At 54.3% G+C, this 13365-nt stretch overlaps 1 protein-coding gene across 1 annotated transcript in view; it reads left to right on the top strand.

Moving 5' to 3' along the window:
- The first annotated feature begins 648 nt into the window (after nt 1–648).
- LOC140453887 (protein ENTREP2-like) overlaps nt 649–13365 on the top strand; it is a 37245-nt gene continuing 24528 nt past the window's right edge. Inside the window, exon 1 of the mRNA XM_072548746.1 lies at nt 649–1190. Within this exon, the coding sequence (XP_072404847.1) occupies nt 972–1190 (219 nt within the window). The 5' untranslated portion in view covers nt 649–971. The remainder of the gene's footprint in view (nt 1191–13365) is intronic.

The following is a 13365-nucleotide window of genomic DNA, read 5'->3' on the forward strand; positions in this document are numbered from 1 at the left end:
CCCCCCACTCTCCCACTCTCTTTTCACTCCCACTCCTCCCGTTTCCCCCCTACTCCCCCTCTCTCTTCCCCCCCCCACTCCCCCTCTCTCTCTCTCCCCCCACTACCCCTCTCTCTTCCCCTCCCACTCCCCCTCTCTATTTCATCCCCACTCCCCTCTATCTCCCCCCATTTCCCCCCCATTTCCCCCCTCTCTCTTCCCCCTCTCTCCCCCCTCCACTCCCTCTCTCTCTCCCCCTCCACTCCCTCTCTCCCCTCCACTCCCTCTCTCCCCCCCACACCCTCTCTCTCTCCCCCCACACCTCTCGCTCCACCCACACCCCTCTCTCCCCCCACACTCCTCTCACTCCCCCCCACACCCCTCTCACTTCCCCCACATCCCTCTCACTCCCCCCACACCCCTCTCACTCCCCCCACACCCCTCTCACTCCCCCCACACCCCTCTCTCTCTCCCCACACCCCTCTCACTCCCCCCTCTCTCTCCCCCCCACACACCCCCCAACACACACCACCACACCCCCCTCCCTCCCTACACCTCCTCTCTCCAACTCCCCTTCCCTCTCTCCCCCACACCCCCTCCCTCTCTCCCCCACACCCCCCCTTCCACTTCCCCCTTTCCCTTCTTTCTTCTCTCTCTCTCTCTCTCCTTCTCTCCCCTTCCCCCTCTCTCTCTCCCCCCCTTCTCACCCCCTTTTCTGTCTCACCCCTTCTCTATCTCCCACTGCCCTTTACCACTCTTCCTCCCTTCCTAACTTTCCCTTTCCTTGCTTTCTTCTTGATCCAATGAACCAGCTGCAGTTTTCCAGATCCCTGGATGCTGACAGCCGTTTCCTGTCGGGAATTCTCGGAAGTGGGAGATGCCCCATGACTGTCTCCCACTGTATCCCAGGTTGCGAGTGGCTCCATACCCCAGACTGACTCCCTGCTCAGCGCGTTTATTCCACTGGCCTGGATGTGACTCCCTCCCCGGATATGCCAGTCTCTTCGGACTCTATCCCGTCCCTGAGTCCAGGGATGTCCCGGAGTCTGTCCCGACTTGGGGAGCAGCGAACACGGACCCAGCTGCTGTTAGTCCTGGGGATCACTCAGATTGCACTCGGCTCAGTGATCGTCGCTGTCAGTTTTGCTGCACTGGCCATCACTAACTCAGCGAAGATCCGACATTCCTGCCCATTCTGGGCTGGATTCTCCGTAAGTTAGCACACTCTGCATGGGTACGGAAACACGCGTGTACACGTGTGTGTGTTACACCATTACAGTGGGTCCTGTGTCTCTGTGTGTGTGTGTGTTACACCATTACAGTGGGTCCTGTGTCTCTGTGTGTGTGTGAGTTACACTGTTACAGTGGGTCCTGTGTGTGTGTGTTACACCATTACAGTGGGTCCTGTGTCTCTGTGTGTGTGTGAGAGTTACACTGTTACAGTGGGTCCTCTGTGTGTATGTGTGTGTGTGTTGCACCATTACAGTGGGTCCTGTGTCTCTGTGTGTGTGTGTGAGTTACACTGTTACAGTGGGTCCTCTGTGTGTGTGTGTGTGTGTTACACCATTACAGTGGGTCCTGTGTGTGTGTGTGTGTTACACCATTACAGTGGGTCCTGTCTGTGTGTGTGTGTGTGTGTGTTACACCATTACAGTGGGTCCTGTGTGTGTGTGTGTGTGTGTTACACCATTACAGTGGGTCCTGTGTGTGTATGTGTGTTACACCATTACAGTGGGTCCTGTGTGTGTATGTGTGTGTGTGTGTGTGTGTTACACCATTACAGTGGGTCCTGTGTGTGTATGTGTGTTACACCATTACAGTTGGTCCTGTGTCTGTGTGTGTGTGTGAGTTACACCGTAACAGTGGGTCCTGTGTGTGTGAGTTACACCATTACAGTGGGTCCTGTGTGTGTGTGTGTGTGTGTGTGTGTGAGTTACACCATAACAGTGGGTCCTGTGTGTGTGTGTTACACCATTACAGTGGGTCCTGTGTGTGTATTACACCATTACAGTGGGTCCTGTGTGTGTGTGTGTGTCTGTTACATCGTTACAGTGGTTCCTGTGTGTGTGTGTGTGTGTGTTACATCATTACAGTGGGTCCTCTGTGTGTGTGTTACACCATTACAGTGGTCCTGTGTGTGTGTGTGTTACACCGTTACAGTGGGTCCTGTGTATGTGTGTGTGTGTGTTACACCATTACAGTGGGTCCTGTGTGTGTTACACCATTACAGTGGGTCATGTGTATGTGTATTACACCATTATAGTGGGTCCTCTGTGTGTGTGTGTGTGTGTGTTACACCATTACAGTGGGTCATATGTGTCTATGTTACACCATTACAGTGGGTCCTGTGTGTGTGTGTGTTACACCATTACAGTGGGTCATGTGTGTGTGTGTTACACCATTACAGTGGGTCATATGTGTCTATGTTACACCATTACAGTGGGTCCTGTGTGTGTGTGTGTGTGTGTTACACCATTACAGTGGGTCCTGTGTGTATTACACCATTATAGTGGGTCCTCTGTGTGTGTGTGTGTGTGTTACACCATTACAGTGGGTCATGTGTGTGTGTGTTACACCATTACAGTGGTCCTGTGTGAGTGTGTGTGTGTGTGGTGTTACACCATTACAGTGGGTCATATGTGTCTATGTTACACTATTACAGTGGGTCCTGTGAGTGTGTGTGTTACACCATTACAGTGGGTCCTCTTTGTGTGTGTGTGTTACACCGTTACAGTGGGTCCTGTGTCTGTGTGTGTGTGTGAGTTACACCATTACAGTGGGTCATGTGTGTGTGTGTTACACCATTACAGTGGTCCTGTGTGAGTGTGTGTGTGTGTGTGTTACACCATTACAGTGGGTCATATGTGTCTATGTTACACCATTACAGTGGGTCCTGTGTGTGTGTGTGTGTTACACCATTACAGTGGGTCCTGTGTGTATTACACCATTATAGTGGGTCCTCTGTGTGTGTGTGTGTTACACCATTACAGTGGTCCTGTGTGAGTGTGTGTGTGTGTGGTGTTACACCATTACAGTGGGTCATATGTGTCTATGTTACACTATTACAGTGGGTCCTGTGAGTGTGTGTGTTACACCATTACAGTGGGTCCTCTGTGTGTGTGTGTTACACCATTACAGTGGGTCCTGTGTGTGTGTGTGTGTGTTACACCATTACAGTGGGTCATGTGTGTGTGTGTTACACCATTACAGTGGGACATATGTGTCTATGTTACACCATTACAGTGGGTCCTGTGTGTGTGTGTGTGTGTTACACCATTACAGTGGGTCATGTGTGTGTGTGTTACACCATTACAGTGGGACATATGTGTCTATGTTACACCATTACAGTGGGTCCTGTGTGTGTGTTTTTGGATGGGGGGACGGGGGGCTGTTGCCTGCCGAATGGTTCATGACCATTTCAGCTTCTGATTGCTGCACCAGACCCAGACCCAGACCCAGACCCAGACCCAGACTGTGACTGGGGGTGAGAGCTGTAAGAGCAGAGGTATAACCCCTGTCAGTAATGGGGACGGCTGGTTTGCTCCTCTTCATCAGCGTCTCTTCATTGTGTCACAGGCTCCAAGTGTTGTCATTATCCCTTTCCTTTTCCCTGTCCTGAAAGGATTTTGATGGGGGACAGTGTAGAGGGAGCTTTACTCTGTATTTATCCCCGTGCTGTCCCTGTCCTGAAAGGGTTTGATGGGGGACAGTGTAGAGGGAGCTTTAGAGCTGAAAATGTGTTGCTGGAAAAGCACAGCAGGTCAGGCAGCATCCAAGGAGCAGGAGAATCGACGTTTCGGGCATGACCCCTTCCTTTGGAATGAGGAAAGTGTGTCCAGCAGGCTAAGATAAAAGATAGGGAGGAGGGACTTGGGGGAGGGGCGTTGGGAATGCGATAGGTGGAGGTAGGTCAAGGTGAGGATGATAGGCCGGAGAGGGGGTAGGGTGCGGAGAGGTCAGGAAGAAGATTGCAGGTTAGGAAGGTGGTGCTGAGTTCGAGGGATGGGACTGAGACAAGGTGGGGGGAGGGGAAATGAGGGGAAACTGGAGAAATCTGAGTTCATCCCTTGTGGTTGGAGGGTTCCTAGGCGGAAGATGAGGCACTCTTCCTCCAACCGTCATGTTGCCATGGTCTGGCGATGGAGGAGTCCAAGGACCTGCATGTCCTTGGTGGGGTGGGAGGGGGAGTTGAAGTGTTGAGACACGGGGTGGTTGGGTTGGTTGGTCTGGGTGTCCCAGAGGTAGGTGATTGTGAATCTCTCATTCCCAAACCTGTCCTCACTATGTTTGTATGTTTCTGCCTGAGTATTATTTATTGGGTACAGACAGACTGCGCGGTTACAGTGTGTGTGTGTATGTGTCAGGGTGAGCGTGTCGGTGTGAGTGTGTCAGGGTGAGCGTGTCGGTGTGAGTGTGTCAGGGTGAGTTATGTACCTGTGTTGCACAGATGACAGGTTTGCCTGCGCGGTTACAGTGTGTGTGTGTGTGTGTATGTGTGTGTGTGTGTGTCAGGGTGAGTGTGTCGGGGTGAGTTATGTTGGAGAAAGTGAGGACTGCAGATGCTGGGGATCAGAGCTGAAAATGTGTTGCTAGAAAAGCGCAGCAGGTCAGGCAGCATCCAAGGAGCAGGAGAATCGACTTTTCGGGCATGAGCCCTTCTTCCCGCTCCTCCGCCCTTGAACCCCGCCCCTCCAATTGCCACCAGGACAGAACCCCACTGGTATTCACCTACCACCCCACCAACCTCCATACACATCGTATCGTCCGTCGTCATTTCCGCCACCTCCAAACGGACCCCACCACCAGGGACATATTTCCCTCCCCTCCCCTATCAGCATTCCAAAAAGACCACTCCCTCCGTGATTCTCTCGTCAAGTCCACACCCCCCACCAACCCAACCTCCACTCCCAGCACCTTCCCCTGCAACCACAAGAAATGCAAAACTTGTGCCCACACCTCCCCCCTTACTTCCCTCCAAGGCCCTAAGGGACACTTCCATATCCACCACAAATTCACCTGCACCTCCACACACATCATATATTGCATCCGCTGCACCCGATGTGGCCTCCTCTACATTGGGGAGACAGGCCGCCTACTTGCGGAACGTTTCAGAGAACACCTCTGGGACACTCGGACCGACCAACCCAACCACCCCGTAGCCCAACTCTTCAACACCCCCTCCCACTCCACCAAGGACATGCAGGTCCTTGGCCTCCTCCATCGCCAGACCATGGCAACACGACGCCTGGGGGAAGAGCGCCTCATCTTCCGCCTGGGAACCCTCCAACCACAAGGGATGAACTCAGATTTCTCCAGTTTCCTCATTTCCCCTCCCCCCACCTTGTCTCAGTCAAATCCCTCGAACTCAGCACCGCCTTCCTAAACTGCAATCTTCTTCCTGACCTCTCCGCCCCAACCCCCTCTCTGGCCTATCACCCTCACCTTAACCTCCTTCCACCTATCGCATTCCCAACGCCCCTCTCCCAAGTCCTCCCTCCCTACCTTTTATCTTAGCCTGCTTGACACACCCTCCTCATTCCTGAAGAAGGGCTTATGCTCCTGCTCCTTGGATGCTGCCTGACCTGCTGCGTTTTTCCAGCAACACATTTTCAGCTCTGATCTCCAGCATCTGCAATCCTCATTTTCTCCTAGAAGTGTTTGATGGGGACAGTGTAGTGGTAGCTTTACTCTGTATATAACCCCGTGCTGTCCCTGTCCCTGGGAGTGTTTGATGGGGGACAGTGTAGAGGGCGCTTTACTCTGTATATAACCCCGTGCTGTCCCTGTCCCTGGGAGTGTTTGATGAGGGACAGTGTAGAGAGAGCTTTACTCTGTATATAACCCCGTGCTGTCCCTGTCCCTGGGAGTGTTTGATGAGGGACAGTGTAGAGAGAGCTTTACTCTGTATATAACCCCGTGCTGTCCCTGTCCTGGGAGTGTTTGATGGGGGACAGTGTATAGGGAGCTTTACTCTGTATCTAACCCCGTGCTGTCCCTGGGAGTGTTTGATGAGGGACAGTGTAGTGGGAGCTTTACTCTGTATATAACCCCGTGCTGTCCCTGTCCCTGGGAGTGTTTGATGAGGGACAGTGTATAGGGAGCTTTACTCTGTATATAACCCCGTGCTGTCCCTGTCCTGGGAGTGTTTGATGAGGGACAGTGTATAGGGAGCTTTACTCTGTATCTAACCCCGTGCTGTCCCTGGGAGTGTTTGATGAGGGACAGTGTATAGGGAGCTTTACTCTGTATATAACCCCGTGCTGTCCCTGTCCCTGGGAGTGTTTGATGAGGGACAGTGTATAGGGAGCTTTACTCTGTATATAACCCCGTGCTGTCCCTGTCCTGGGAGTGTTTGATGAGGGACAGTGTATAGGGAGCTTTACTCTGTATCTAACCCCGTGCTGTCCCTGGGAGTGTTTGATGAGGGACAGTGTATAGGGAGCTTTACTCTGTATCTAACCCCGTGCTGTCCCTGGGAGTGTTTGATGAGGGACAGTGTAGTGGGAGCTTTACTCTGTATCTAACCCCGTGCTGTCCCTGTCCCTGGGAGTGTTTGATGAGGGACAGTGTAGAGAGAGCTTTACTCTGTATATAACCCCGTGCTGTCCCTGACCAGGGAGTGTTTGATGGGGAACAGTGTAGTGGGAGCTTTACTCTGTATCTAACCCTGTGCTGTCCCTGTCCTGGGAGTGTTTGATGGGGGACAGTGTAGAGAGAGCTTTACTCTGTATCTAACCCTGTGCTGTCCCTGTCCCTGGGAGTGTTTGATGGGGACAGTGTAGGGGGAGCTTTACTCTGTATCTAACCCTGTGCTGTCCCTGTCCTGGGAGTGTTTGATGGGGGGACAGTGTAGAGGGAGCTTTACTCTGTATCTAACCCTGTGCTGTCCCTGTCCTGGGAGTGTTTGATGGGGGACAGTGTATAGGGAGCTTTACTCTGTATCTAACCCCGTGCTGTCCCTGTCCTGGGAGTGTTTGATGGGGACAGTGTAGGGGGAGCTTTACTCTGTATCTAACCCCGTGCTGTCCCTGTCCTGGGAGTGTTTGATGGGGGACAGTGTAGAGGGAGCTTTATTCTGTATCTAACCCTGTGCTGTCCCTGTTTTGGGAGTGTTTGATGGGGGACAGTGTAGAATGAGCTTTACTCTGTATCTAACCCCGTGCTGTCCCTGTCCTGGGAGTGTTTGATGAGGGACAGTGTATAGGGAGCTTTACTCTGTATCTAACCCCGTGCTGTCCCTGGGAGTGTTTGATGAGGGACAGTGTATAGGGAGCTTTACTCTGTATCTAACCCCGTGCTGTCCCTGGGAGTGTTTGATGAGGGACAGTGTAGTGGGAGCTTTACTCTGTATCTAACCCCGTGCTGTCCCTGTCCCTGGGAGTGTTTGATGAGGGACAGTGTAGAGAGAGCTTTACTCTGTATATAACCCCGTGCTGTCCCTGTCCTGGGAGTGTTTGATGAGGGACAGTGTATAGGGAGCTTTACTCTGTATCTAACCCCGTGCTGTCCCTGGGAGTGTTTGATGGGGGACAGTGTAGAGAGAGCTTTACTCTGTATCTAACCCTGTGCTGTCCCTGTCCCTGGGAGTGTTTGATGGGGACAGTGTAGGGGGAGCTTTACTCTGTATCTAACCCTGTGCTGTCCCTGTCCTGGGAGTGTTTGATGGGGGGACAGTGTAGAGGGAGCTTTACTCTGTATCTAACCCTGTGCTGTCCCTGTCCTGGGAGTGTTTGATGGGGGACAGTGTAGAGAGAGCTTCACTCTGTATATAACCCTGTGCTGTCCCTGTCCTGGGAGTGTTTGATGGGGACAGTGTAGGGGGAGCTTTACTCTGTATCTAACCCTGTGCTGTCCCTGTCCTGGGAGTGTTTGATGAGGGACAGTGTAGAGAGAGCTTTACTCTGTATCTAACCCTGTGCTGTCCCTGTCCCTGGGAGTGTTTGATGGGGGACAGTGTAGAGGGAGCTTTATTCTGTATCTAACCCTGTGCTGTCCCTGTTTTGGGAGTGTTTGATGGGGGACAGTGTAGAATGAGCTTTACTCTGTATCTAACCCCGTGCTGTACCTGTCCTGGGAGTGTTTGATGGGGGACAGTGTAGAGGGAGCTTTATTCTGTATCTAACCCTGTGCTGTCCCTGTCCCTGGGAGTGTTTGATGGGGGACAGTGTAGAATGAGCTTTACTCTGTATCTAACCCCGTGCTGTCCCTGTCCTGGGAGTGTTTGATGGGGGACAGTGTAGAGGGAGCTTTATTCTGTATCTAACCCTGTGCTGTCCCTGTTTTGGGAGTGTTTGATGGGGGACAGTGTAGAATGAGCTTTACTCTGTATCTAACCCTGTGCTGTCCCTGTCCTGGGAGTGTTTGATGAGGGACAGTGTATAGGGAGCTTTACTCTGTATCTAACCCCGTGCTGTCCCTGGGAGTGTTTGATGAGGGACAGTGTATAGGGAGCTTTACTCTGTATCTAACCCCGTGCTGTCCCTGGGAGTGTTTGATGAGTGACAGTGTAGTGGGAGCTTTACTCTGTATCTAACCCCGTGCTGTCCCTGTCCCTGGGAGTGTTTGATGAGGGACAGTGTAGAGAGAGCTTTACTCTGTATATAACCCCGTGCTGTCCCTGACCAGGGAGTGTTTGATGGGGAACAGTGTAGTGGGAGCTTTACTCTGTATCTAACCCTGTGCTGTCCCTGTCCTGGGAGTGTTTGATGGGGGACAGTGTAGAGAGAGCTTTACTCTGTATCTAACCCTGTGCTGTCCCTGTCCCTGGGAGTGTTTGATGGGGACAGTGTAGGGGGAGCTTTACTCTGTATCTAACCCTGTGCTGTCCCTGTCCTGGGAGTGTTTGATGGGGGTACAGTGTAGAGGGAGCTTTACTCTGTATCTAACCCTGTGCTGTCCCTGTCCTGGGAGTGTTTGATGGGGGACAGTGTAGAGAGAGCTTTACTCTGTATATAACCCTGTGCTGTCCCTGTCCTGGGAGTGTTTGATGGGGACAGTGTAGGGGGAGCTTTACTCTGTATCTAACCCTGTGCTGTCCCTGTCCTGGGAGTGTTTGATGAGGGACAGTGTAGAGAGAGCTTTACTCTGTATCTAACCCTGTGCTGTCCCTGTCCCTGGGAGGGTTTGATGGGGACAGTGTAGAGGGAGCTTTATTCTGTATCTAACCCTGTGCTGTCCCTGTTTTGGGAGTGTTTGATGGGGGACAGTGTAGAATGAGCTTTACTCTGTATCTAACCCCGTGCTGTCCCTGTCCTGGGAGTGTTTGATGGGGGACAGTGTAGAGGGAGCTTTATTCTGTATCTAACCCTGTGCTGTCCCTGTTTTGGGAGTGTTTGATGGGGGACAGTGTAGAATGAGCTTTACTCTGTATCTAACCCCGTGCTGTCCCTGTCCCTGGGAGTGTTTGATGGGGGACAGTGTAGAGAGAGCTTCACTCTGTATCTAACCCTGTGCTGTCCCTGTCCCTGGGAGTGTTTGATGGGGGACAGTGTAGAATGAGCTTTACTCTGTATCTAACCCCGTGCTGTCCCTGTCCTGGGAATGTGTAATATTTCCGGATGCTGTTGGTATGTTGTTCACCTTGAACACTCTGTGAGTTCTGACAGTGCTGAAACAGCTGTGTGACTGAGTGTTTCGGTGCACTGTCTAATCCTGTCTCCCCTTTCACAATGTCTCTGTGGAATACGCTATACCTTTAGATACAATCCAGCTATATTCTCTCTTCCTGGTGTTTATGACAGTTCAATAAAGCGTCTTGGGGCCCATTAGGATGTGGAATTGGATTACAGTGAATTTAATGCTGGGCTCGGTGAAAATGCATTATTGCAGAGAGGGAGTAGGGCACACACAGAGAGCAATGCTGTCTCTGCAGCAATCTGACAAGCTAAAATTAACAGCAACCCACTTCCTCTCACAAGCACGGCTCGCTGCTGGCATCATCTTCCCCCTCCCCCATTACCCCCTCCCCCAATATCCCCCCCACCATTCCCCCCAATATCCCCCTCCCCAATATCCCTCCCACCATTCACCCCTCCCCAATATCCCCCTACCCCATTCCACCCTCCCCCAATATCCCTCCCACCATTCACCCCTCCCCCAATATCCCCCTACCCCATTCTCCCCTCCCCCATTATCCCTCCCACCATTCACACCTCCCCCAATATCCCCTACCCCATTCCACCCTCCCCCAATATCCCTCCCACCATTCACCCCTCCCCCAATATCCCCCTACCCCATTCCACCCTCCCCCAATATCCCTCCCACCATTCACCCCTCCCCCAATACCCTACCCCATTCTCCCCTCCCACCATTCCCCCCAATAGCCCCCTCCCCCAATATCCCTACCACCATTCACCCCTCCCCCAATAGCCCCGTACTCCATTCCACCCTCCCCCAATATCCCTCCCACCATTCACCCCTCCCCCAATATTCCCCTACCCCATTCTCCCCTCCCCCATTATCCCTCCCATAATTCCCCTCTCCCTCAATATCCCTCCCATCATTCCTCCCTCCCCCAATATCCCTCCCCCAATATCCCCCACCCAATTCCCCCTGCCCCCAATATTCCCCACCCCATTTCCCTCTCTCCAATATCCCCACACCATTCCCATCTCCCCAATACTCCCCCCACCATTCCCATCTCCCCAATACTCCCCCACCATTCCCCTCTCCCCCAATATCCCCACCCCATTCCCCCCGCCCCCAATATTCCCCACCCCATTCCCCTCTCTCCAATATCCCCACGCCATTCCCCCCTGCCCCAATACTCCCCCCACCATTCCCATCTCTCCAATACTCCCCCACCATTCCCCTCTCCCCCAATATCCCCCACCCCATTCCCCCCTCCCCTAATATTCCCTTCACCAGTCCCCCCCAATATCCTCCTCCCACTATTCCCCCCTCTTCTGATATCCCTCCCACCATTACCCACTCCCCAATATTCCCCACCCCATTCCCCCCCAATATCCCCCACCCCATTCTCCCTCCCCCAATATTCCACCACCATTCCCCCTTCCCCAATATCCCCCCACGCCATTCCCCCCTCCCGCAATATTCCCCCCCCACCATTCCCCGATCCCCCACCATCTATCCCTCCCTCAATATCCCCCACCCCATTCCCCCCTCCCCCAATATTCCCCCCACCTTTCCCCCAATATCCCCTCCCCCAATATCCCTCCCACCATTCACCCCTCCCCCAATATCCCCTATCCCATTCTCCCCTCCCCCATTAACCCTCCGACTATTCCCCTCTCCCCCACATCCCTCCCATCATTCCCCCTCCCCAATATCCTTCCCACAATTCCCCCCTCCCCAATAACCTCCCCACCATTCCTCCCTCCCCCTATATCCCTCCCACCATTCCCCCCTCTCCGAATAACCTCCCCACCATTCCCCCTCCCCCAATATCCGACCCACCATTCCCCCCTCCCCCAATATCCCCACCCCATTCCCCCACCACCAATACTCCCTCAGCATTCCCATCTCCCCAATATCCCCCAGCCCATTCCCCCCTCCCCCAATATTCCCCCCACCATTCCCCCCAATATCCCTCCCACCATTCCCCTCTCCCCCAATATCCCCCACCCCATTCCCCCCTCCCCCAATATTCCCCCACCATTCCCCTCTCCCCAATATCCCCCACCCCATTCCCCTTCCCCCAATATTCCCCCCACCATTCCGCCCTCCCGCAATACTCCCCCCCACTTCCCAGTTCCCCCACCATCCCTCCCTCCCCCAGTATACCCCCATCATTCCCCTCTTCCCCAATATCCCCCCTCCATTCCCCCCCAATATCCTCCCTCCCTCCCTCCCTCCCCAATATCCCTCCCACCATCCCTCCCTCTCCTAGTATACCCCCATCATTCCCCTCTTCCCCAATATCCCCCCACCATTCCCCCCCCCAATATCCTCCCTCCATCCCTCCCCAATATCGCTCCCATCATCCCTCCCTCCCAATATCCCCCCACCATTCCCCCCCCAATATCCTCCCTCCATCCCTCCCCAATATCGCTCCCATCATCCCTCCCTCCCAATATCCCCCCACCATTCCCCCCCCAATATCCTCCCTCCATCCCTCCCCAATATCGCTCCCATCATCCCTCCCTCCCAATATCCCCCCACCATTCCCCCCCCAATATCCTCCCTCCATCCCTCCCCAATATCGCTCCCATCATCCCTCCCTCCCAATATCCCCCCACCATTCCCCCCCAATATCCTCCCTCCATCCCTCCCTCCCCAATATCGCTCCCATCATCCCTCCCTCCCCAATATCCCCCCACCATTCCCCCCCTCCCCAATATCCCCCCACCATTCCCCCCCAATATACCCCTCCCCCTATATCCCCCCACCATTCCCTCCTCTCCCCAGTCCCATCCAAACCACCACTCACAGCATTCCCATCAACTCCACCATTCCCCACTCCCCCCATTCCCCCCCATCTCACACCATTCCCCTCTCCCTCCCTCTCCCTCCCTCCCCCATTCCCTACCTCCTTCCCCCAAACCCCTCTTCCTTCCATTTCCCTCCCCTACCTCCCATTCCTCTCCTCCCTCCCCATTCACTGCCTTCTTCCTCCCATTCCCCATCTCCGTCAATTGATCCCCCATTCACTATTCCTCTCCTCCCTCCACCCTCCCTCCCATTGCCCACTCCCTACCTCCCATTCAGTCGCACAGCCGCCCTGACACAGTGAGGCACCCTGGGGTGGGGTTAGTCACCACAGACAGGGCCCTGACACAGTGAGGCACCCTGGGGGTGGGATTAGTCACCAGGGACGGGGGCCCTGACACAGTGAGGCATCCTGGGGTGGGGTTAGTCACCAGGGACTGGGCCCTTACACAGTGAGGCACCCTGGGGTGGGGTTAGTCACCAGGGACGGGGGCCCTGACACAGTGAGGCACCCTGGAGTGGGGTTAGTCACCAGGGACGGGGGCCCTGACACAGTGAGGCACCCTGGGGTGGGGTTAGTCACCAGGGACTGGGCCCTTACACAGTGAGGCACCCTGGGGTGGGGTTAGTCACCAGGGACTGGGCCCTTACACAGTGAGGCACCCTGGGGTGGAGTTAGTCACCAGGGACAGGGGCCCTTACACAGTGAGGCACCCTGGGGTGGGGTTACGGGGTTGGGGTGAGGGGGGTTAGGGTGGGATTAAGGGGTTGGGGTGTGGGAGGTGTGGGTGGGGTTATGGGGTTGGGGTGAGGGGGGGTTAGGTGGGGTTACGGGGTTGGGGTTAAGGGGTTGGAGTGAGGGGGTTTATGGTGGGGATACGGGGTTGGGGTTGGGGTGGGGTTACAGGGTTGGGGTGTGGGGGTTTGGGTGGGGTTACGGAGTTGGGTGTGGGGATTGTGGGTGGGTCTACAGGGTTGGGGTTGGGGTGTGGGGGGTTG

Source organism: Chiloscyllium punctatum, chromosome 28 (assembly GCF_047496795.1).
Source record: "Chiloscyllium punctatum isolate Juve2018m chromosome 28, sChiPun1.3, whole genome shotgun sequence".
Taxonomy (NCBI): Eukaryota; Metazoa; Chordata; class Chondrichthyes; order Orectolobiformes; family Hemiscylliidae; genus Chiloscyllium; species Chiloscyllium punctatum.